General features: G+C 43.5%; 3 protein-coding genes across 3 annotated transcripts; 1 reads left to right on the forward strand and 2 right to left on the reverse strand.

The window, feature by feature from the left end:
- Positions 1–2,075: 2,075 nt before the first annotated feature.
- HOO65_070007 (uncharacterized protein) lies at positions 2,076–4,553 on the forward strand (the record flags this gene model as incomplete). The annotated part of the gene is made up of 1 exon (XM_071001211.1): positions 2,076–4,553. One exon carries the CDS (start codon positions 2,076–2,078, stop codon positions 4,551–4,553), a length of 2,478 nt encoding a protein of 825 aa, XP_070856725.1.
- A 3,796-nt stretch (positions 4,554–8,349) lies between these two features.
- HOO65_070008 (Protein kinase-like domain protein) lies at positions 8,350–9,105 on the reverse strand (the record flags this gene model as incomplete). Its single annotated transcript, XM_071001212.1, has 1 exon — positions 8,350–9,105. One exon carries the CDS (start codon positions 9,103–9,105, stop codon positions 8,350–8,352), a length of 756 nt encoding a protein of 251 aa, XP_070856726.1.
- A 1,331-nt stretch (positions 9,106–10,436) lies between these two features.
- HOO65_070009 (uncharacterized protein) lies at positions 10,437–11,726 on the reverse strand (the record flags this gene model as incomplete). Its single annotated transcript, XM_071001213.1, has 1 exon — positions 10,437–11,726. The coding sequence occupies one exon, from the start codon at positions 11,724–11,726 to the stop codon at positions 10,437–10,439; it is 1,290 nt and encodes a 429-aa protein (XP_070856727.1).
- Positions 11,727–24,536: the final 12,810 nt, after the last annotated feature.

Consider the following 24,536-nt stretch of genomic DNA (forward strand, 5'->3'; position numbering starts at 1 on the left):
AAGCTTGGCGTGTGTTTGCAAAATGTAAGCTGTAGAAATTGGTCCTTATTTTATTATTTTAAAGTAGATAAAAAGTTTTACCACTCCTCTTTTCCTAAATACTCCCCTTTTTAAGATAAGCACAAAGTCTTATCAGTTTACCTGAACTTCATCTGGAACTTGTTGGGAAGTTTGCTTCAAAAGTAAGGTAGATTCTATACATGTTAATACCTGGCTTTTATCTCGTCAGTCGTGTTACAGGATTGAAGGGCTCATAGGCCGTCATAGTAGGCACTATCAAGGTTGCACCTTGTCCAGAGAAAAGGAGGTGAGACGCCTTTCACAGCCCTGATGATCATAACCTCAGCTCCCAATATAAGTGTTACAGTTAGACTGCGCTGCTATGGTATACAAAGAACCTTTATTGATTGATGAGGAGGGAAAGCAGTCTCTCTAGAAGATTGTGCTGACCAACGCCAAAACACATGGAATGGCTCAAGAGAGTGCTGTGCTACTTGCGTGATACATCCAACTTTTCCATATGCTACAAAGTGCGTCAAGGGGAGATGGATATTGTCAGATATAGTGACACAGACTATGCAAATGCAAAAGACCACAGGTCAGTCAGCAGGATAGTGTTCATTGGACTTGGAGGGGCTATAAGCTGGAGCTCCAAGAAACAAGCAACTGTGGCAACATCAACTATAGAAGCTGAGTACCATGTGTGAAAGAGGGTATACACTTATGATGTATACTAAACAAAATCATTGGGATCTTTGAGACCAAAATGAAAGAATGCCAAAGTTTATACTTGAAAAACGAAACCTTGGTTTTCAGAGACAATCAAGCAGCCATTAAGATAGCTAAATCATTAGGAGTTAAGAAGGGTACCAAACACATTGACACACAGTACCATGCTGTCAAACAGTGGGTGAAAAAATGTTTAGTAAAAATCGGATTTGTCCCAGTAGCATGGCAGCAGATGGCTTAACAAAACCACTGGGACCACAAAAGATGCCTGAATTTAGGGCAATGGCCGCAGAAACCCACTTATCCGGAACTCCGGGAGAGTGGGGGGGATGTTAAAAAGCAGACTTCCAAACGAGCTCCATATGAAGTTTAGGTAAACCAATGAGACTATGTGCTTATCTAAATAAGGGGTAGTATGTATGAAAAGAGGAGTAGCCAAGTTTGAACTTGAACTTGAATATATTTAACGTCTATGGGAATCACAGAGATCAAATGATGCCAGACTGGTTACTGGACAGAAATTAACCCTCTGCAAGGTTCACTATAGAGTTTTGATGAGTGAAGCGCAATTGCTCCCAAGTTGCCTTGTTGCTTGTTTCCACTCTACTGTGGTTAAAGTACAATAGGTGTCAGAACAATCTACTGAATTCAGATATTATCACTTTAGAAGTCACTCGTGATCCTGTACAACCGCACGTGAAACTGTGCTAGTATACAGATTGATCGTTATGGTGAAGCTTGCTTTCTATTCATTCTCTAAGGTGTTAAGTTCTTCCATTATGGACAACTAAGCTGAAGTATTCAGGCTTGGGTTTACCCAGGGTTAACCCGACCGAAGGCAAATTCCCCACAATACCCATCCTCCATGTAGTTTATCCAACATTTATCCAACAATAGGCAAAAAAAAAAAGAAAAAGAAAACAAAGAAAGGAAGGAAAGAATGAAAACAAACCAAACACCAATCATCAAACAAAGAAACAAATGAGTAGCCAAGCTTTTCATGAACTTTACATAAAAAAATAAGGACCAATTTCTACTGTTGGGAAAACATCCATGAGTGCCCTGGAGAAGGTTCAGGAAAAATAGATAAGATAAGGTTCTTATCTGTGGAAAGGAGATAAGGATTAATAGAGAGTGGGGTAAACTAACTTTTTACGTAAGCATGTCACGTGATATGGATTTATCACATGGATTCTCATCACCTAGGTGTCAAATGTCAACAGTAACCTCTTTGCTACTCATGTCTATTGCTAACACTATGCAACATTAATGCTCTTCTTCAACAGTTCAATATTGTTCTTTCAGCACGACCTTTGCTTTAAAAACGAAATAATCAGCCCTACAAAATGGAAAATTTAGATTTGACGAATATAGAAGCATTGACGGCTGCACTTGTGGAAGCAAAGGCTCTTATCGATGAAAAAGACTCAAAGCTTGTGGAAGCAAAGGCTCTTATCGATGAAAAAGACTCAAAGCTTGTGGAAGCAAAGGCTCATGCCGATGCTGAAACGACGCGTGCCGATGCCGAAAAGAAGCGTGCCAATGCTGAAACGACGCGTGCCGATGCCGAAAAGAAGCGTGCCGATGCCGAAAAGAAGCGTGCCGATGCCGCCACAGCTAAGCAGTCCCTCCACGCACACATTTACCACCTCTACGCGCACTGCTTTCAAACTCTCAGAGTACGCCAAAAAGGCCCGGAAACCACTGCCGCAAGCTCAACATCTGTTCTTGGTCGCACCTGTCCTAGGAAGCTGCTGCCATGGAACGAGTTTCCAGAGCTTCACCAGCAAAAGTTCACTGATCTTTCTAATGCCTTTGGTGATAAGCTATTGCTTCCGCCACTTTCACGTGCCTCTGCGGTGCAAGAGATGGCTCAAGAAGTGACACATGCCAGTGAAATTGAATCTTCACTGTTCTGTTCCTTGGTTATTGAATTTCCTGTCGCCAAAATCGCTAGTACCTGGCGTCAGATCGTTTCTGAAGAAGTGGAGAAAGTTGAATTCCACCCAAACACAGCATATATCAAGAAGATTTGCGAACAGGTCCATGAGTACAACATGCAGGGCTCAGATGATGAGAACTCACCAGACGAATTTTTGGATCTTTCCAGTATTAGAGCTGATATTCCAGAGCCAGTGACTGTCGTATCTGCCTTTGCCTCGTGTGGTCGTAGACCCTCTCTAGATATCTCGAATGCAGGACGTAATCTCAAGTGGCCTGCCACCTCACCTCCAGATCCTGATAGAATGCAGCCAATCAAAATGCGGTCCCCTGAGCGCAGAATCAATCCAGATGGTACATTTCTGAGAAGAGTGAATGAATCACCAAACGTGAAAAACCTTCTAGTTATCGAACACAAGCCTGCACATGTATTCACCCCAGATTTACTCTGTTCTGCGTTGAAGGATATTGTTGATTCAGGGAGCAGAATATTTACTGAATCAATAGATCCTGGAGCAAGCTCACCGGCGTCTGGCAAGATTGAGAACCTGAAAAACCAAGAGCACCCGCCTAGCTCCCAACTGGTGGCAAAGGCTTTAGTACAGACGTACAATTATATGGTTACTCTTGGCCTTTCATATGGCTATCTCTCAACTGGTCAAGCTACCATTTTGCTTCACATCAACTACAAAGAGCCATCAGAGCTTTATTTTCATCTGTGTGTTCATCAAAAAGATGTCAGTGATATCCCACGTCATGGCCTAGACGATTCACCAGCTCAGGACAGTGAGATATCTTCAGCACTAGAGAATGGTATCAAAAACACCCCATACGCTATGGTTATGACAATGATTCAGCTGGCTTTTAATTCTACAAATCTTTCAGTACAACAAATTGCAAGTATACAGAATAGACTTCCTCGATTCCATGGGTCTAAAAAGCCACCATCTGATCCATCGTCTGGTTCTGGTAAAGGGAATGAAAGTGGAAATACTGGTTCGTCTTCACTACGAAACCCATATCCACAATTCCCACCACCCGATGGCAGGTCATCAAGCCAACACGAGCACGACCCTTCCAAGAAGAAGCAGGCAGTACATGTCGACTCATATACCAATTCCAGCACATGTCGACTTCCTCGACCTGAGTACTGCTCACAGCGATGTCTCTTAGGTCTGGCCAATGGAGGTTATCTTGACCAATCATGTCCAAATGTCAATCTTCACTGCAAGGAGCCTAGTTTTGAGTCCTCTTCTGCCTCTGTCCATAAGAAGCACCAAATTTCACTGTCCCAGCTTGTTGATATTGTCAAGGCCCAGCTCGACACCAACCTGGACTCTGATTGTGAAGTACAACCCAATAAGTCTGGTCTACTTGGGATTCTTGTGAAGCTCACAGCTCATCCATATGGCTACACGTTTGTTGGAAAAGGCATGTTGAACCTTGCCTTACCATTCATCCGGCATGAATTGAAGGTGTATTATCAACTAAGACCTGTACAAGGTGAAGTTGTTCCAGTCTGTCTTGGCCATGTGTCAATGCAACAGACACTCAATTATGGGTTCCAGCCTATTAGGCAAATGCTCTTGCTATCATATGCAGGTGAACCAGTCATGGAAATGGACTATGGTGTTGTTAACAATCTCGAATCCAGGCTTCTGGCGCTTGGAGTTGTTCACGGCGATGTGCGTGAGGCGAATGTGACGCATGATGCTCAGTCTGGGCGCACTATGTTGATTGATTTTCATCGATCCCAGATTATCAAATGTCCTCCTGACTCTTGGCGTATTGGATACTATGAAGATGCAGCTGTTCAAAAGACCAATAGTGGAAATTCTTGGGACAATGGTAGACCTGTGAAGAGAGTTCACTTGGAAACTTGACATGTTGTACACTGATGAACCAGGGTCTATTAATGCAGTTGTCATGTTCATGTTATTGATCAGGGTGCAATACTTTTACTCACTCGACTGTGTTTCCACCTGGCTTCACTGTATGGCCTGTATGTCAGCATCATTAGTCTATGAACACATTTACTCCTTAATGAAGAAATAAGTCACTCTCTCTGCGTTTTTGGCATCTTCTCTCTTGCTTTTCTCTTGCTTTTCTTACAACAACTTTGAATGACAACCTACCAGCACTCTTCCATATCTCCATATCTCGAGGAGATCAAAACTGCCATCAAGCTTGCCCCCTAACTCTTCACATTGAACTTGTTGTATAGGCTTCATTGCCTCGCCTATGTCAACCCCATATTGATCAGTTACTGTTGCGTGGCACACTGTACATAACATCTATTCTACAGCCTCTGTGTAATGGCCACTAAAGCTACAAGCATTCACAAGTCACAGGTCCCCATCCCATGGCTCCACCTACGACTTACACTTCACTTCAGCCATCCCCACAACTGCATGCATCCAGTGCTTTTAGGTTCGGCCCGTCTATGCCATCACGAACCTGCCAGCTATTACATTTATTGCCTGTTGCGGTAAGTATGGGTATTTTAGGGCTGTGCACCATTGAGAAGGATGAACATGACCAAGTTACCCCTGCAATACTTCCCTCATTAGACAGGTTCTCTCCCCCTCCCCTGTGCATCTCTACATGACAGCTACTGCCATCACCAAACAGCCTACTGCCTGCACGGACTGTTAGGCCTGAGGCTGTAATGGAGGCAAGATAAGCCCCACATAATTCCCTCACAAGACAATCCCATTAACAGTCTTACTCATTTGAGCAGCCCAGTTTCTTCCTTTTCCTGATCAATAGAGGATGTTTGATGATATCCAAATAGACTCAACAGTGCCTTGTATGACTGGATGATTACAATGCCAACATGCTAAACCTTGTCAGACCTGACTGAGTTCTTTGAACCTGGATTTCTCAATGAATTGGGCAAGTAGAGAGACACAAGTTGTGAAAGAACAACCCTGCGCTCCTTGGTAAGCCAGGGGAAGCCTGCCATCCACACCCATCTTGACAATTGGAATCACTTTCGAGATTATTTAATAGGGCACTGACAGGCTTGCCAAAGGTATCGATTGTCACAGTTTAGATAGGTCTAATCAAAACATATTAATATCTCTCAAGACCAACAATGCCCCTTATAATATAGGGGGCCTTCACAGAAAAGCTCACCATATGCATTTTTACCCACTAGCTCAATGATGGTCACATTCACTAGTCACACCTACACATTGGCATAGTCAGATTTTCACAGCTGTTTTAAACACTGTGAGTGTTACGCCTGCGTCTATGATATGGCAGTTGTAACACCACAGCTATTGACCACAGTAAACAAGTGCTATAATCACTCACGTTGATGCATATAAATACGTGAGTCTTGTATGAATAGCTATCCTGATAATGTACATTGATTCTCTGATTCTAAAAGCTTGGTGAAGAAGGAAGCAAACTCTGTGACAGACTTCTGAAGCTGGTGCTTCAATAAGTCTATCTCAGAGTGGGGTCAGGGTCCAATTGTCATGTGACCCTGAACCCTAAAACCTACAACACAAAAAAGGGATGCATGAAAGAACTCATTAACTAATCTAAGATCCTTCTTTTAGATTCTATAACACATGAACAAAGGGAAACAATGCTAAGCATATGCCATTCAAATTCTTTCAGGTAACTATGGCACTCCTCCTGAAGGGGAAAAGTGGAGTGAACTATCCTTATCACTTAGATCTAACTGTCCTTATCTAGTTCTAGTGCTCAAACACTAGGATTGAATGTGAAGGACAATGTCAAGTGCTATCTCTTTATGTGAATGAAAACCAAAGCCATCAAATGGAGACAGAGCTTAATGATCTCCAAATTCAGCTAGAATCATTCAGATATAGGGGAAATGAGCCACAGTGATTGTGGACTTTCTGATGCACTAGTCTGTAGTCCAAGATAATGAAGCTATAGGGACCCATGATTACAGCACCCAAGGCCAAAGGACCATGCCTGCAAGATAGCAGTCTTGAATGGGACTCAATGTCACGGTACGCTAGCGTCTTCTGCATGACCGTTACAGTACGCTAGTGTTCCTGCATGATGTAACAGCACGCTAGCGTCCTTTGCATAACCACCGTCCGTCATAGCATGATACTGTCGTCCGCATGACCACCGTTTCTGCATGACCACTGTTCCCACGCTACTTTAGCGTTCCCTGCATGACTGCTGTCCTGCTCGATGCTGGAGCCTCGCTCACCGCTACCAGCCTCACACCCCACTGTAGATCTTGTCAACTACAACCTGTGTAGATATATAGACTAGATAGAACCTCCCTCTGTTACCTGAATGTTGCTCCCCAAGCAACGTCCTCGTCTCCTACCCTGAATATACTGAACTTCCTGTCCCTGTCTTCTGTCCTGGTATCTGTTACCATCCTGAACATCCTGTCCTGCCTGTCCTCGTCCCTGTCTACCTGTCCTGCCTGTCCCGTCTTTGAGCTATTGGGTTAGTCTCATAGAACCTTCCTGCCTGCCCGTGACACTCAAGATGCAAGTCAGCTGACTTGAGATCTGCTGAGTGGAGTCAGTTAGACAAGTGCTGTCTGGTAGCTCACCTAGACAGAACATCTGAATCAGGAAATAGTCCAAGATTTTCATAGGTTGTATAGTCTAATCAGTGTTGGCTAGGCAGTGACTTTCCTATCAAGCAGGTCAACCAACCCTATATCATGTCTAATGACAACTGTTTAACATAAATAGCATGCCTTCCCTCCTCCATCTTCACTGTTCCCTTTCCTTCACTCATCACCCACTAGTAACCTTCTCTTCTACATCTCCTCTTCCCTTTCTACCAGCTCATTCCTTACTTTCCTCTTTGTCAGAACCCCACCTAATCTTCACAATGGCCACTGTCAAGACCTCCACCACCTCTCCCAAGCCTTCTGAAAAGGTCAACTCTGTCCTAGGCTGCACTGTCATGTAAATAGTACATGCCTGGTGTATGCTTCTTAACACAATCAGTTGTTTTAAGCTCACCTTTCACAGTAAGCAAGTTAATGCTAGTGTTGTCCTGTTTCTTTGCACTATTGCTAACTTCTGTGATTCTACCCTCACTCAACCAGAAGGATAAACTACATGGAGGATGGGTATTGTGGGGAATTTGCCTTCAGTCGGGTTAACCCTGGGTAAACACAAGCCTGAATACTTCATCTGTATACCAGCATGGTTCCACGTGTGGTTGTACAGGATCATGAGTGACTTCTAAAGTGATAAAATCTGAATTCAGTAGATTGTTCCGACACTATTCCTATGGAAGCCCATGTCCAATGTCATACCTTGTAAGGCATGGGTTTTAATGCCAGTTTGGAGGCATTTAATCATCGTCATATTTCCAGTCTTCATCTTCAATGGGAGGAGCATACTCAGGTGGATCTTCAATAACACGAAGTCTTCTGTTTAGAGACGCTGGTGGACCACCAAACTCCGTTGAATGCTCCCAATGACTCGTCAGCCAACCTAAGAAAACTGGCCGGGAATCAGAGTGAGGAGATGGGGTCCAGTAGTAAAATTCCTCAGGACACCTTCCCCAAAACAAGTACTGAGGACTAATTGGCAACTTGCTCTTGTGCTGCGTTTTGCTGCAGGTTGGCTGGCTGAAGACTGCAGAGACATTGAAGTCAAATAGAATTACACGAGGCATATGAGATAATACCTCAGGGCCAACCAATAGCACATTTCATGGAGCAAAATCTAGTTGCCTTACACCATGGAACTCCATCTTCGAGTAGACCTCCATAGCTCTGGCAAGAATATCCAGTCGATGCTGAGGAGATATGCGGCCTCGAAAGCCCCCCTTCCGTAGATTCTCCATAGTGATGGAGTTGGGAATCCACTCCATAAGAATCATTCGAACTGGGCGTGTGGCGCTGGGTGTTTCAAGATAGAGCATGTCGAAGGTCCACGATCCATAATACTTTGGAGCAAAACTGCCATCAACTCCTACTCTCTTCAGCTCCTTATATGCTGCAGCCTCACTGCTGTAGTCCCGATCAGCTTTCCATGTGACATCATCGGTTGGCCCGATGTATGAATAGTAAAAAGGGTCGTATATTTTTGCAATATAGGTAGTGTCATCACTGCCATCGTCTAAAGAGCATCGTAGTACTTGAGCGCCACAACCATCACGGCATGCCACCTCCTCGAGCACATGAAGACGGTGGATAGTTTTATCAGGGTGAGGCGGCGTGTCGATGATTGGGTGTCGAGAACACCATTCAGTTTGGGTCACACCATCAAGGTCTGTCCATTCAGCCATTGGGCGTGGAGCAAGCTCTCTGTCATAACCAAAGCCAAATGGTGGAGGCGGTGTATGTGCTCGGATGGAAAGGGACATGCCACAGTGGTATGGTAGTTTGGGCTTGGTAGGATCAGGTGGAAGCGCCCAAGACAGCGCACGAGGCTTGTACTCACGAGGTTTTAGAGCAACCCACATTTCAGATGAGAATCAATAACAGATTTGTGTAAACATTTTCATGACTGAACCCAGTAGTTCATCATCTGACAACCTCAGAGTGTTGGATAAAATGTTGGATGAACTACATGAAGCATGAGTATTGTGGGGAATCTGCCTTTTGTCGGAATAACCCTGGGTAAACCATGGGCCTGAATACTCTAGCTTAGTTGTGCATGATGAAACAACTTAACACTTGTAGGTTTTAGGGTTCAGGGTCACATGACAATTGGACCCTGATCCCGCTCTGAGATAGACTTACGAAGCGCCAGCTTCGGAATTCTGTCACAGAGTTTGCTTCCTTCTTCATCAAGCTTTTAGAATCAGAGAATCGACCTACATTATTAGGATAGCTATTCATACAGGACTCACGTATTTATATGCATCAACGTGAGTGATTATAGCGCTTGTTTACTGTGGTCAATAGTCGCAGGGTTACAACTGCCGTATCATAGACGCAGGCGTAACACCCACACACTTTAGAAAAAGAATAAAGAAACAAGCTTCACCAATTCGACCAATCTGTATACCAGCATGGTTCCATGTGTGGTTGTACAGCATCACGAGGGACTTCAAAAGTGATATAACTGAATTCAGTAGTCTTCAACTCTCTCTCTGGAGCCTAGCCTTTTTGAGCCATCATCTACGCTAACTGGATCCCTACTAAATTTGCCCACCCCTCCTGATACCCCACTATCTGTGTATCCTGCACAAGCCCCTCAGGATTCTGGGGTGCCCCTATGACTTCAGATGATATCGACATGGCCCATGACCCACAGGCAGCTGTTAGCCAGTTCCAGGATATCCCTGCAGAAGTTCCTATGGGGAATATAAATGTTCCCAGCCCAGTTTATTGTGGTTTAGTGCTGAATGTGTTGCGTGGTTAAGTGGGCGTCCCATCCATGCCCCACTTCTTCATACCTCATGTGGCTGAGGATTATAAAAGGGATGAAGTCCAAGGACATAGTGTAGAAGTAATCCCTTTACTAAATCAACTGCTTCAACATTTAAGATCTATTCTACAGAATGTTGTGGGATGCTTGTTTGACTTTTGCAGACAGACTGAGATAATGGAAAGTCACCTAATTCATCTTCACTAAAGGTTGCAGTGTCAAGATTGGTTCCACTTTAAAAAGATATATGCCTATTTTACTGGGTAGATTATTGTCAAATTGGCTATGTCCGGATGTGAATACCTCTTCTTTGGCCTTTCTGCCGCTTTGATCACTTTGGTTATGAGGCTGGGAAAGTAGCTCCAGGCCAGTTTTAGAGAGGGAGGAGAATGTCTTTTGTATTTGGCTCTTGCCTCCTTCCTAGGCATATCTCTTCTTTGCCCTCTCATCTACCTCATCTCTCATCACTTCCAGCCCCACTGAAGAATCCTCTTTCCAGGCTACCTTGGAGTATTTGTCCTTTCCCATTTCTGGATCTATTTTAAAGCCTCCAGTCGCCTCCACTCTCTCGAGTTCCAGTGCCAGCGGATGTCCAGGTACCACCACGTGCTTCTTCACAAATGCTTGGCGTCTTTTGTCAACCCTGTAAGACTTATATCGGTTCTCCTTCACCCAGAGCCGACATTTGTTCGAAGGATGTTTCGCCTTGCAAAAGACACAGAAGTTGCTTTGAGTCATTCCTTTCCTTCCATTGTTCTTACATCTGTTTCTTGTAGCTGAGGTAGAGACGAAGTCTGCGTCTATCCTACCTGCTCCAAGCTCGTGCCATGCCTTGATGTTTTCGACCACATCATCGATGTCCATATTCCCTCGAGCTAACTCTACTCCATGAGTGGCGGTATAATAACTCTTCCACTCGTTCAGGTTCTTGGCAAGGTTGTCTGAAAAGTCCTCCCATAAACGGCGTCTACTATTTTCCTGGGAGGGATTGTTCTGTTGGCAGAACTCGATGTCTGTCTGCCATTCGGATATCCATCGTTGGATGTTATTGTCCTGAGGGAACACATTTAGCTTCCTCATTGCCTCGCGGTATGTGAGATATGCAACGTTTTCTAGATTCGCCGTCGTCACCTTCAGGACGTTCATGAGTTTATCGACCATCTTGTCTGGCCAATATTCTTCCCTGAACTGGGTAGCTAAGGCGGGCGAAATGTGCTTGTTTATCCAAGATTGCACTTTTTCCCTGCATTTACGCTGGTCACAGAAAAGGTCCCACATGACCTTGAATTTAATAACCTGGATCTCATAGGAGTGACAGACGCATTCCATCGTTCTGGCGTGGCAAGCTAGTAGTCTTTCATGGGTAGATACCCTCACTCGAGCAGGTATAGGCTCTGTATCCTCCAATTTAGAGCGTTGTTGTGCCGGCATGCGGGCTCGGCGAGCTTCTTCTTCTGCATCTGCCCTGGTGATATCCTCCCAATCTTCATCATCGACTAGAGTGGCATTTGGGGGAAGGGTGGGTGCTGGTGGTTCCTCTGGTATGTGTGGTTCTTTTGGTTCCTCCACCCATGCCATTCTAGGGTTCGCTGCTGGATCGATGTTGTCCCAGATGTTGCACTCCTTAGCGAACGACTTGAGTGCTCCGATAAATTTCGGCCAGTCTCTGGTTGAGTATAGTTGAACGCAATCGGTTGTCGAGTTTGCCATTTTGACAGTAGCTAAAAGTAAGAGAGAAGGTTTTTTTCCGAAATAAAATAAAATAAAATAATTGATAAGCATTCGATAGAGGTTGCGACTACTTAATTGTTGTAGAATTGCCTGTATTCATTGCTTCGTCAACTCCTAGCCCAGAAGACCTCGGCTGAAGTCCGGATAAACTGATAAGAACAAGGTCCTTATCAGGAAAGTCTTCACATAAGAAAAGGGGTAATGAAACTTGGGAATGAGGGAAAGATAGATCTGTAAGAAAACTTGATGGAATTACTGGACCTGTATTCTCACAACTATGAGATATTTTTACTTAGGTTTATGGTTATGTGTTCTTTCCTCTATCTCTGCTTAGTCATGTTCTCGCATGTTTCTCCTATTTCCTGCTTCAACCGTGATGATCACTGCTACTGCATGTGAAAATGTACTTTGACTGTCATGGAATGAAAACTAGCTATTAACTGATCTAAGGATGAATGGATGGCTAAATGCTTTTTCAATAATATTTACTGTTGCTACTTTCCAGCATGTTGTGGGCTGTGCGTCCACATTCAGCAAGGCCAACATTGCAGGGGCGCATTGACAAGTGATGATCCGTGGGATGACAGCCAGCAATGGTTGATGGAAAATTCAGTTGAATGAAAGCAGGGAATACAAACAGGACACAAGGCACTTGGTTTTAGATTTCTTATATCTTCTTTCTTTCTTCTTTATATTTCTTCAAATAAAACATCTTACGGTATTTTCTCTGAGCACTCAGAGTTAAGCACTGGCAACACAGCACATTGCTCCAATGGACTTCAGCCATTACATAAAGGGGTGTTTAATCCCTCCAAAGCTGCATATCGCCGAGAACTGGAAAAGTTCACTTCTCTGACTGATTCTGCTCCAATGAATAAGGTCACTTTCATCAGAGCCTATGGCAAGGCTTATGAAGTGGAAATGACTGAGAAGAATATACTCTCTCGCTGGAGAGTTACTAGAAATTGGCCAGTTTCACGTGCCAAAACTCTGCAGCATTCAGAAATACAAGAGCATAAGCCGAGTCACAGTCTAAAGACAACGCCAGAGCGGATGGCATATGTCAGGTCAGATGTTACGCCAAAGTCTAGCCGCCACATTCGTGACTTTGGGCTCAATAGAACACTAAAGATGTGGAGATGGTATAATTTGATAGGCAAAGGGTTTAACGCGCAGCAGCAGACGTTGACAGTGTATGCCATGATGATTGCTGGTCTAGGGGAGCAACTGGCTCGTCTGAAAAGAGGGAAGAAGAGGAAGACATCACTAAATCCTAATAAGCGTGTCATAACCCTAATCGAAGCTCCAGTGGCTGGAGAAGGTCTTTCTGAAAATGATAGTGAAAAGAAGCTTGTTGTGGCGAATAGCAGCAGCTCTTCAGAGGAGTCAGAGCCAGAATCAGAGGCTGCTTCAGTTATTGAAGTTAGAGAAGAAAGCATGCCACCTCAATGAACCACTAGATCTGTGACACAAGCCAAAAGAGCTAACGTTCAATAGATATATCAATGGCAAACTCAAATGAGGTTACAATTTACAAAAAACCTTTTATTTTGGCTAGAGTCTGTGTAAATGAAATAGCTGAGTTTTGGTGGTGGAATTTCTTTTCTGCTTGACGAAAGCGTGGGATTGTCAGAATGGAGGTGGCGCATGGTATATCAAACTGATAGACCGATTTATGTTAGAGAGAATGGAAACAGCAAATGGGTGACAATCATAATAGCTGGAAACATAGGCTATGCAGCCACCACAACTAGAAGGATGTACTGAATGTCCTGTGAAGAAGAGGAAGAACGAAATAAGTGATGATTGAAGTTGTTCTATGTCTGTCTAAGTCTAGTCCAAGGGACAGATCTCAGCTGGTTTATATATCCATCACTACTATGTTCTGGATCAAGCACTTGGGCTTTGGAAGAAGACCCTTGATGTCTGTTACTAACCCTAACGTTTGGGCGAACTGGATCAGGGTCAGCAAACTTGGTAACCCTGACTTAGATTACTAACAATTCCCCCAATTACGGCGAGGGCTACATGCACCGGTCTTTTCACTTGATGCACCACCCCCCTGGTCTTTTTTGGCTTATGTAACCAATTTTAGCTTATGGAAGCAGTGTTTTGGCCGCGTACCAGCGATGCAGATGCAGCAGATGGAGCAAGTAGATACACCACACCAAATACACCATATAAACCAGATATAAATGGAGACAGACGCTTTAGCACACGCTTCCAATGCTGTAAATGCAAACAACACAGCAGATGATGTAGCAGACAACTCGGAGGCGCTACAAATCAGACAATTTCCTGACGATACCCTCCCCCTGAAGGGATTTATGAGTCTCGTGAAGCTCTCTTTGCTGCTGCGAATGCTTGGGCGAAACCTCGAGGCTATGCATTCACAACTGAAAGGTCTAGAACTAAAGTTGGCCATATAATGACTTTGAAGGCATAACCCCTTGGGTATTCAGAGCTTCAAAATACATAATTTCCACTACATTATTTACCTCTATCTAGTATGTATGTATGTATTTTTTAACGTACCTCTATCTGGGGTATTTACAACGGCAGCTACTACGTGGGCATTGGGTTTTTTCTACATGGGCATCGGGATTATGTGGGCATCAGGCTTTATGCACTCTGATTGGCTCTAGCTTACAGGTACAAGGCCCATAAAGGTGGTGAAGTATGTGCACTAACAGTGGGCCAAATCTCAAGGATTCTTTACAAGTAGCAACACTACAGTTGCTGTGAATTTCTTCTTCTAGAAGGGCTATTTCACAACCTTTGTCTCTATACTATTTATTTGAGCTGCCTTTATACCCAAATATAACCACTTGATTCTCATTCTCTAAATATAATGCAATCTCCCTCTCTGTCCATTAGATACAAAGCTTGTTATTCTTCAGTATCTTTATCTATCCTTCTCTAGATGTCAGCTACACCCCTTCTTCCTATTCTGAGAGGATTATCCCCCAGCTCCCAGGGACCTCAGCGTCTATACAGCCATTCTCTGCCTTACTCTACTGGCTGTCATGAGGTTGTTTTCCTGAGTAGGTGCAGCTACATCATAGTACTTAAGAGTAATAACATAGGATAAAGAAATCATATATCAGTGAAGTCTTCAACACAAAGAGTATCCTGTGTCACGGTACGCTAGCGTCTTCTGCATGACCGTTACAGTACGCTAGTGTTCCTGCATGATGTAACAGCACGCTAGCGTCCTTTGCATAACCACCGTCCGTCATAGCATGATACTGTCGTCCGCATGACCACCGTTTCTGCATGACCACTGTTCCCACACTACTTTAGCGTTCCCTGCATGACTGCTGTCCTGCTCGATGCTGGAGCCTCGCTCACCGCTACCAGCCTCACACCCCACTGTAGATCTTGTCGACTACAACCTGTGTAGATATATAGACTAGATAGAACCTCCCTCTGTTACCTGAATGTTGCTCCCCAAGCAACGTCCTCCTACCCTGAATATACTGAACTTCCTGTCCCTGTCTTCTGTCCTGGTATCTGTTACCATCCTGAACATCCTGTCCTGCCTGTCCTCGTCCCTGTCTACCTGTCCTGCCTGTCCTGTCTTTGAGCTATTGGGTTAGTCTCATAGAACCTTCCTGCCTGCCCGTGACATCCTGTCCTTTTTACATTTCTTTGTATAAGTATCAGCCATAGAATTGGCCAGGGGAGAGAGGTACATTGGCAGAATTCCAGAGCATAGAATGCACTAACAGACACATTTCTAGCCAATCAGAGTGTGTAAATTGATGCCCACATAAGCCTGATGCCCGTGTAGAAAAAACCTGATGCCCACGTAGTAGCTGCCCCCCAATAGGCGCACACAGCTGGGGCCCAATAGGCGCACGGGTACCCGTGGTTTTAAAATCACACGGGACCCGTGGGACTTGCGCAAACTTCCACTTTCGGCACCAACACGACGCGTAAAATCGCAGCAATAACGCTCTTTCACCATGGAGAAGTAGGTAACGCAATAATGGAACAAGCCTGGATTGAAGTCGTAGCTTTGTTCCCTGACGATTATCTCCCACCTGCTTATACACTAGATCATTGTCATGCCTTTGTCATGAGGAGATCTACTAGGAAGAAAATCCGGCCGATTGACAGTTACATACACCTGTGATAGAGCATGTAAGCCTCCTGATGCTTTGAAGAACTGGCCATGGAAGATTACTACTCGAGGAGGTACCCACTGCCTGTTCTCAATAATATCAAAACGGTCTCTCGATAAGGATATCGAAGAACAGCAGTAGATAAACTTATGCATTATCGCCAACTCGCAATAGAATCTATTACTGTTTAATAATACAACTTGGATGTCTAATTGATCACAGTACTGTACTTGATTATTGTGTTGCGTGGCGCACTATACTCAATAGGGTATTCAGCCCGAGATAAAGATCGACAACTCATAAGGGCCTTGCATAAAATACGATACCCCTGAAATGGTCTCTAAGGTCTAGGCCTTTGACGGGAAGCAGTCCCTGCTTCCACCAGTATATAGTAGCCTAGAACCCTCCACCAACTATAGCAGTAGTTAGCTCTTTTAATACTCAACTGATTCAACATTTAAGATCTATTCTACATATTGTGATGTGTGAGCTGTGCCTAAAGTGAAATATTACGCAAGTCCCACAGGTCCCGTGTGACTTTTAAAACCACGGGTACCCGTGCGCCTATTGGGCCCCCACACAGCTGGGCCCCAATAGGCGCACACGGCTGTGCGGCTTACGTAAACCTTAAATACTTACATAATCTCCAAAAAATGCATCTACATAGTGTATATGGATTTAACGGTGCGCTATCACACACCACCAACTTGGTTTGAGTGTGTTGAAGAGAATTCCTATTTGCACTTAAAGCTTCAATGCACCACACACCAAGTAATTAAATGAACAACATAGCTAATCTGACCGCAATCCAGTCAATCAAATAGTTTTATATCTTTATAAAATGTGAATATTGGCCAGCACATCAAGAGTGGACAGGTTGTTTTGTCAAGAATATCAGAAACTACAGCCAATGAAGTATCTCTCCAACAGAGTCAGCACATCATGAGCTACAAAGCTACTTGATCAGAGGTACTGGCGACTTTAAGGGGGTTTTGATATTATTCAAGAGCTTTTACAAAATAAGAAAAAAGCTTTTGATGCAGAAGTTGCTAAGCAAAAGAAGTGCATTGCATGAAGTCATACAGCAAAGAAGCCATTGCAAAGGTCAAAGTCGATTTGTATTAGTGGCTGGATGATGATATCTTCTTAATTCAGCGGCCAGAAGCTACTCAATGTGAGCGTGGGTGCCCTTGAAAGACTGCAACCTTCAGTGAAGGTGAAATAAGTGTCTTCCCATTGTCCCAATCCGTCTATAAACGCCAGACAATCATCCCATAACCATTCCCTATTATACAGCTGATTCCAGACCAAGGCTCCGGCCATACAACTGCCTCAGTACAGCATCAACTTAGTCAATGAGAGTATAGAAATAGCCTTGTGGTGATGGATCAGCAGGATATGGAGACAATTAAAGCCAAAGGAAAGAGGGAAACATGGCAAATAAAACTGGCCATATCACCAAAGGAGGCACCACAGGAGGTAGAGGAAGGGAAGAAGGCTATATACAACACTCAGTACAAGAGGCCCAGATTTGACTTTCTTGATTTCAGGATAAAAGAGAGCTTGTAAAGTATGGCTATATTTGATTGGCTAGATTGTTCTTAAATTTGCCATGTGATTGATTCAATTACTTGGTGTATAGGGCATTGAAGTTTTCGGTGCAAATAGGAATTCTCTTGAATATATTCAAATCAAGTTGGTGGTGTGTGATAGCGCACCGTTAAATCCATATACACTATGTAGATGCATTTTTTGGAGATTACGTAAGCATTCAAGGTTTACGTAATCTGCACAGCCATGTGCGCCTATTGGGGCCCAACACTAGGGAGGGGGCGCATAAAGGAAATGGGGGTACACATGTAGGTGTCGCTGCCTTGCCTACTAGGTATATCACTGTAGCCCTGCTCACCAACATTCCCACCTGTGAGGCCTATCACTGTAGTCTGACTCACTGATAATCTTGTCACAAGGATTACAGCTGTAACTAGCCTTACACCTATTGCAGTTTAGTACTGAATGTCGAAGGCAGTGAAGATGGGTGGAAATACAAGTGGTGAGTGAAAGTATTTTACCCTGCTGACCAGCACAAACTTCTAGATAAACTGCTTTCCCTCCCCATCAATCAATAAAGATTCTATACATATCATAGCAGTGTGCCTAACTCGTAACAACACCCCACTGTAGTTACTGAATTCAGTTATATCACTTTTGAAGTCACTTGTGATCCTATACAACTGCATGTGGAACTGTGCTAGTATACAGATTGATTGAATTGGTGAAGCTTGTTTCTCTATTCTTTTTCTAAAGCGAAGTGTTAAGTTCTTCCATCATGCACAGCTAAGCCAGAGTATTCAGGCTTGGGTTTACCCAGGGTTAATCCAACTGAAGGCAGATTCCCCAACATTTCATCTAACAGGAAGGATGTAGCCCAGCTAAAAGCAATACTAGTCAGCACCTTGACAGCAGTATAGCAAAAACTGAAACCAAAACTTGCAGTAGAAAACAGTGTTGACAAGGAAATATACCAGTCGCCTGATGGGAACACTGATGTATCCAACTGTCATGACCAGGTCAGACATAGCCTTTGCAACAGCAGTGCCCTTAGAACACAATTCAACCCTAGCTGGAAGACATTTAGATGCTGCTAAACAATTGGCAAGGCATCTTGGAGATACCGCCTGACTGGGCATTGAATTTAGCTTACTGCGTTATGAGGGAATATATGAAGCCTTGATAGGATATCCTGACGCTGACTACATGAACTACAAGGACAGGATGTCAATATCCAGCATTGTATTCATACTAGCTCGTGGCCCAAAAGGAATAGATAGCTCAATAGTGAAGAGGCGTAGCTACTTCAACAACCAAGGTTAAGTTTGTTGGATTCACTTTGTGCACTAAGGAAGGAATCTAGATACACAGGATGATACAGTGGTGCCTCAAAAGGCTCCAAGTCAATGAAAAAAAGAGTCAAATTGTGCAAACCATTAGAATACGAAAAAACACCCTGATACATGGTGATGGTCAAGCTGCAGTAAAGATTGCAAACAACCTAGAATCCAGCGACTGGACTAAACATAATTGGCATTGAGTATCATGAGGCCAAGGACTGAATACAACAAGGGAAAGTGAAACTTGGATACATCACAACAGAAAATAAGCTGGCAGACAGAATTACCAAGCTACTAACCCTTGCCAAATTCAACAAGTCAAGGCCACAGATGAACATATGCCTACCTAGTGTTGACCTGATTAGAAGCAGGTTCTCAATAACAGTGCCCTGGAATCAGCAATATTCAGGTTAACACTAGATATACCCTGGCATCTAATACTTTGGCATAGTTGTGCTGAATGATAGAACTTGACTCATTGATAAACCAATAGCAAATTAATACACTGCATAACACACCAGGTGCTAAACTGGAGATTGCTGTGATGGTTCTGCTTGTATTCAGAATAGCTATGGATGAGCACCCATCATATCTGAATGGCACAGAGTGTATTGCTGGGACTGGAACTTGGACTTCTACCAATACACAAACCTTGGTACACACATTATCTCAGAGATCCTCCCAAGCGGGATCGCTGCGCCCTCTTCCTTCACAGCCAAGTACTGTCGCTACTACGATTCTAAGGGGCTCTCATGGTGGAGTATCGACAAATTTGCAAGTTTGCAGCTACAGTTTCTGGCTGAGCTGCATGCAGCATGTGTCTAGTGTTCGCCACTTAACAAACCGATTTAGTTATGGTTATCTAGGGGAGGCAAACGCTGCTGTAAGTTGGCTAGTCAGTCAAGGGCAGTCAAGGTGGCTGGAATTCATTCTTTTATGAAAAACAATGACACTTGAGAGGACCAGTAGCATCACACACAGTTACTTGTCAGGGGGGTCATTACCATTAGACCAGCAACTACTTGATGTCGGATTCTGAAAGAAGAAAAAGGGAGAAAAGGAAATCACGCATTCCCTCAAATAGTAATTGTAGACCTTCTCATTCTATTCACTTCTTCTTTCAGGCCAGCTATGGCAGGCATAGTTGCCATATGTGGCACATAGCGTGAATCATTAAGCTCCATGTTACTATATATGCTTAGACCAATCTACCTGATCACTATTCTAGATTTTCATTGGCACTGTATACAAAGTCAGGAAGAGTCAGTGTAGTTTTCCAACACCCGGTATGTAATTTTACTCGAGTGAAGGGAGGCTTGAATACGAATGCATTACATAAATGTAAATAGTAAACTGGGCTATCTTGCTAGAACTAACATGGGCCGAGACTTGTAGAAGGAATGGCTTCATCAGTGCTGTTGCTACTCAGTTATGTTGGCAAATACGAATGAATTTCAGGTAGTTAATCATGACATCAATATATCACAGTGCATGTGCCCAGTTGTAGACCTCAATGTAGTGGAAACAAGTGTTTCTAGAGAATTCCAGACTATGCTTTGCTAGGGACTTGCTCTGTATACTGTTATATTACTACATCGGCATATTTGGAAATACAAAAGATGTGAGATACTAACTGACATTTGGAATTATGCTGAGACATGAAAATGCTTACCTTCAAATCAAATCATGCCACTTAATCCGACCGGCTGCAAAATATAAAGCTCTGCTGTGCCATGGGATCTCCTACTGCTTAAATAAGTGTCTCGCTATCAAGTATTCGACTTCACAGCTGATGGCATGAGCGAGACTAATAATAAAAGGCATAAGGACTGAGCCTGCACTTTCTCATGTTCACAAAGATAGGGCTATATAAATTGGTCCTTTCTTGGATGGATCATTTATGGAAAGGAATAGTTAATAAGCTAAAGTTGCTGGAGTCGGAGAAGAACGTGTTTGACCGAGGGGCCGGAGGATGACTAAGAGTTGATCAAACGCACTGTCCAGAGTGCATTGGTCATGGCAGAACACAGGATATTTGGTTTCCTGTATTTCTAATTCGACTCTTCCTTGTTTATCAAGGAGGCAGCATGTGGACTTTAGGCTAATAGGTGGGAACTATGCCAGCCATAGAAGAAGCGTAAAGTCAGAGACACTAAAGTCCTCTTTATCATTTGCTTTATAGCCATATAGCATCGCAGTAGCCAACTATTGACACTGCTGCTTATTAGGGCCTCAAGCACACCCTCTTAAGGATGGCGCCTTTTTACTCCCATAGTATCTCTTGTCTTGTTCTTTAGCCCTTTGCAACTTTGTGGCAGCAACACTCTTTTCATTTAGCCCGAGTCCCTCCTATTACCAATCTTGCTTGTTTCGCAGTCCAGCTTCTATTTTCAAGGCTTTGTCCTTATTCAAGTTGCTGCCCCTACTGTGAAGGGTTGAATCCTAGAACACCTAGTCCTAATATCTATGTGTTCCTACAGTAGACCACTTCACTCGACTTCATGATGACATTGGGCAAGCACCAGCATCATGTAAGCAACCAAGAGCTTGATGCGACTTCTTGCTAAGTCATGTCTCGTGTTCACAAGTAGCATGTGTAGGAAAATCGAGAAGTATCATATTCAGGGGCTCCTCACTTTGGCCATCTTGTTTTGTCAGCATCATAGACCAGCACAGCTCATCTTTCCCCCATTAGACCCAGGAGGTAATCCTGTGATGGGCCTCAGCCCACTGAATTGTCCTATATTCCCTTTTCTTTTACAGGGTATTGGTTTAGCTAGCGGGGCCCAAGTTTGGCATACTCCACACAATACCCTCAAATGTGAATCCATTTAGCTTTTGGTAACCTAATGGGGCAATTAGTGTCAGTGAGTTGGCCTGATTCTTTCCATTCCAGCGGTGGTTGGGATGTCTAAGGTCCATTCTTCTTGTAATAGTATTACACACAGTATCTCAAACCGACATTCCGCATCATGTAGCACGGTCTACTTGCTAGGTTACGTGCCTCCCAAACATGCAACTGATAGCTATCTTTCTACACTCATGTTTAATGTGCTATGCTGCCCCTCGGCCGTGGCCTGGGAGAGGCCTAGAGTTTCTTCCCCTGGTGACCTCCTTCAGGACCACCTCTTCCAGCCTGCCATACTCTTCTATTCCTCTCCCAGTCTTTCTATCCCCCCCCCCCCCCAAGGTGCCATCTGTACGTGCAGTACAAATAAAGGATAGCATTAAGCTGCATGTTTCCCTGTGTGATCATACACCTATGGTGAATTCTTTCATTTGCATGATAAAAAGTGGCGAGGAACAGGGCTGGTCCATTTTGATGAAAAATAGTTTCTTGTTATAAAGTAAGACGGAATGGAATAATTAGCCGCTGTGTTCCGTGTGCTCCTTGCAGCTTTTATTCAAGGTCCCCCTTGATTACTAAAAAGTCAGGTCCACAGAGCTGGGCTAACTAAATCCCACTTGAGCAGCTCGTAAACCACAATATAGAATCATAATAGGCAGCCATTTTCACTGCTTCTGTCCAATAAAATAACATTCATATAGATGCAGTGGTAATTTGATTAAGCGCTGTAGGAACAGCTTCCATGTCCATGGGTATGCTCAACTTCTGGAAGCTTTGAACTCTAAATAAAGACAAAGTCAATTTCACCTTGACATGGCCATGTGCCTTGACACAATGGTAGATGTTGCTATTCTCCATGTCCATTATACTGCTGTTTTGAGAGACAGAAAACCTCATTCCCTTTTTGTAGATGGCTCCTTATTCTTTTCTTTGGTTGGAACCTAGAGGAAATGCAGACAATTGAGTTACCTAAGAAGTGATTTACAATAGTATATAACGACTGCTACTCCCCGCTCAGAATTGGCCTTTGTCTCTTCATCTTCACACTCACATCCACTTTGTTCTTTCTGTCTAGCTTCACATTCTAGTCATCTTCTTTCCATCTTCCAGTTACTCTACTTCCATCTCGCACTCACCATCTTTGTCGTGAGCCGCTCACTCCATTCTTTTGAACTCACTTTCGCTCTTTCAATATTCATCACTAAAAAACTACAACCATGCAGTTCTGGACAGCAAGCATACTTCTCGCTTTCGCAGCGAATGCCGTTATGGCAGCCCCGTCACTCGTAGACGTGGACGATATTGGCATGGACATGGACGAGAATCCTGGCTACACTGACTGCAACTGGTTTTTTGACACTGGTGTGTGCCGTTGTCGCAACTGGAGAGGCAAATATGTCATAGTTGACAAGGAATATTGCGCCAGTAAGAGTGACTAATCATCAAAGAGCTAGAGTCCAAGAACAGCCGTGATGCTTCCTAATTGAAGCTCTCTGATGATTGAAACAGCTGGACAGCTGCTATCAGCTTGACATTTGTTGTTTTAGACCAATATCTTGCATCAGGGGAATCCTGCGTTTCAGCTAATTCCTCCTCCAGCCAGCCTAAACATGACCCCATCTACCTGGCAACACCTCTAGCTTGTTCTAACTTGGACTATTCCTGATATCCCATGAAAATTAAAGCCCTTTAGTTAGTTACTTCAAAAATAATAAATACAAAAAATAGTAACTATCACATGTATCAAATGCTTGTTACTAAATGTCAAGTCTATTCAGAAAAAACTAGCCAAAGTGCATGATAAGCATGTGTCAGAACATGACTAAGCAGGAAATGACACATGACTGTAAGCCCAAGTATGTGTATCTCATAGTTGAAGTACTCAGTGGTTGACAAACAAGAGAGAGAATAATCAATGCAGGAAATTCTACAAGAGTGTACATAGTTTACAGGTATTTGATGGACTTTGTTCTCCTGAGTTTAGCTCTTTATTTCATCTATTTATCCTTCAACCATTAAATATGTCAATCTCAAATACTAAGGTGAAAACGCTTCTTACTCTTCAAGCTCTTCAAATAACCCATAACTAAGCCTCCAAAGCGTTGCAACCCTCGATAAAATATATGAGAATAGGCCATGTCCTGGCAGCAAGGTATTTAAGCGCGTTGACTATCTGACCTTGAGCAATAGCTCATTATCTAATTCATTCTCCACCTAGATTTGGAAGGATTTATCCCCATCTGCATGGTGCATAAGAAATGCCTGATCAATCGCTTGCCCTGTGACACGCTACCAGCGGCCACGTGTTGGGCTTCAAACTTTGTTGGCCAACAACCAGGCCTCCCTCAAGACACATTTCTTTCACAAACATGACTACTAGAGAGCCAAGTGCAAAGATACAATCATCTGTAACTGGTTTATGCTTGTGAAGAACACAGTTGCGAAGTATGGCATATGGTTAGATGACTTCTATGATGTCAGCAAGACTGGCTTTATGATAGGTATAATTCAGGACAGAATGGCTGTCATGGGTATAGAAAGGCGTGGAAAGCCAATGTCAGACCAGCCTGGAAACTATGAATGGATTATTGTCATTCAAGTGATTAATGGAGATGGCTGAGTGATCCTGCCATTCATCATTGGTGTAGGCATGGGTCAAAGATTTTGAATAGGCGAGTGGGATGGTAGAACTATAAGAGGCAATGTTGAGAAAACGTCCACGAGTGCCCCAGAGAAAGGTCAGGTAAATAAATAAGACTGGGTTCTTATCTGTGGAAAAAAAGGAGTTTGTTGGATGAATGTTGGATAAACTACATGGAGGATGGGTATTGTGGGGAATTTGCCTTCAGTCGGGTTAACCCTGGGTAAACCCGAGCCTGAATACTTCAGCTTAGTTGTCCATGATGGAAGAACTTAACACCTT

This window comes from Ceratocystis lukuohia (assembly GCF_044167205.1).
Source record: "Ceratocystis lukuohia strain C4212 chromosome Unknown Supercontig7_pilon, whole genome shotgun sequence".
NCBI classification, from domain to species: domain Eukaryota; kingdom Fungi; phylum Ascomycota; class Sordariomycetes; order Microascales; family Ceratocystidaceae; genus Ceratocystis; species Ceratocystis lukuohia.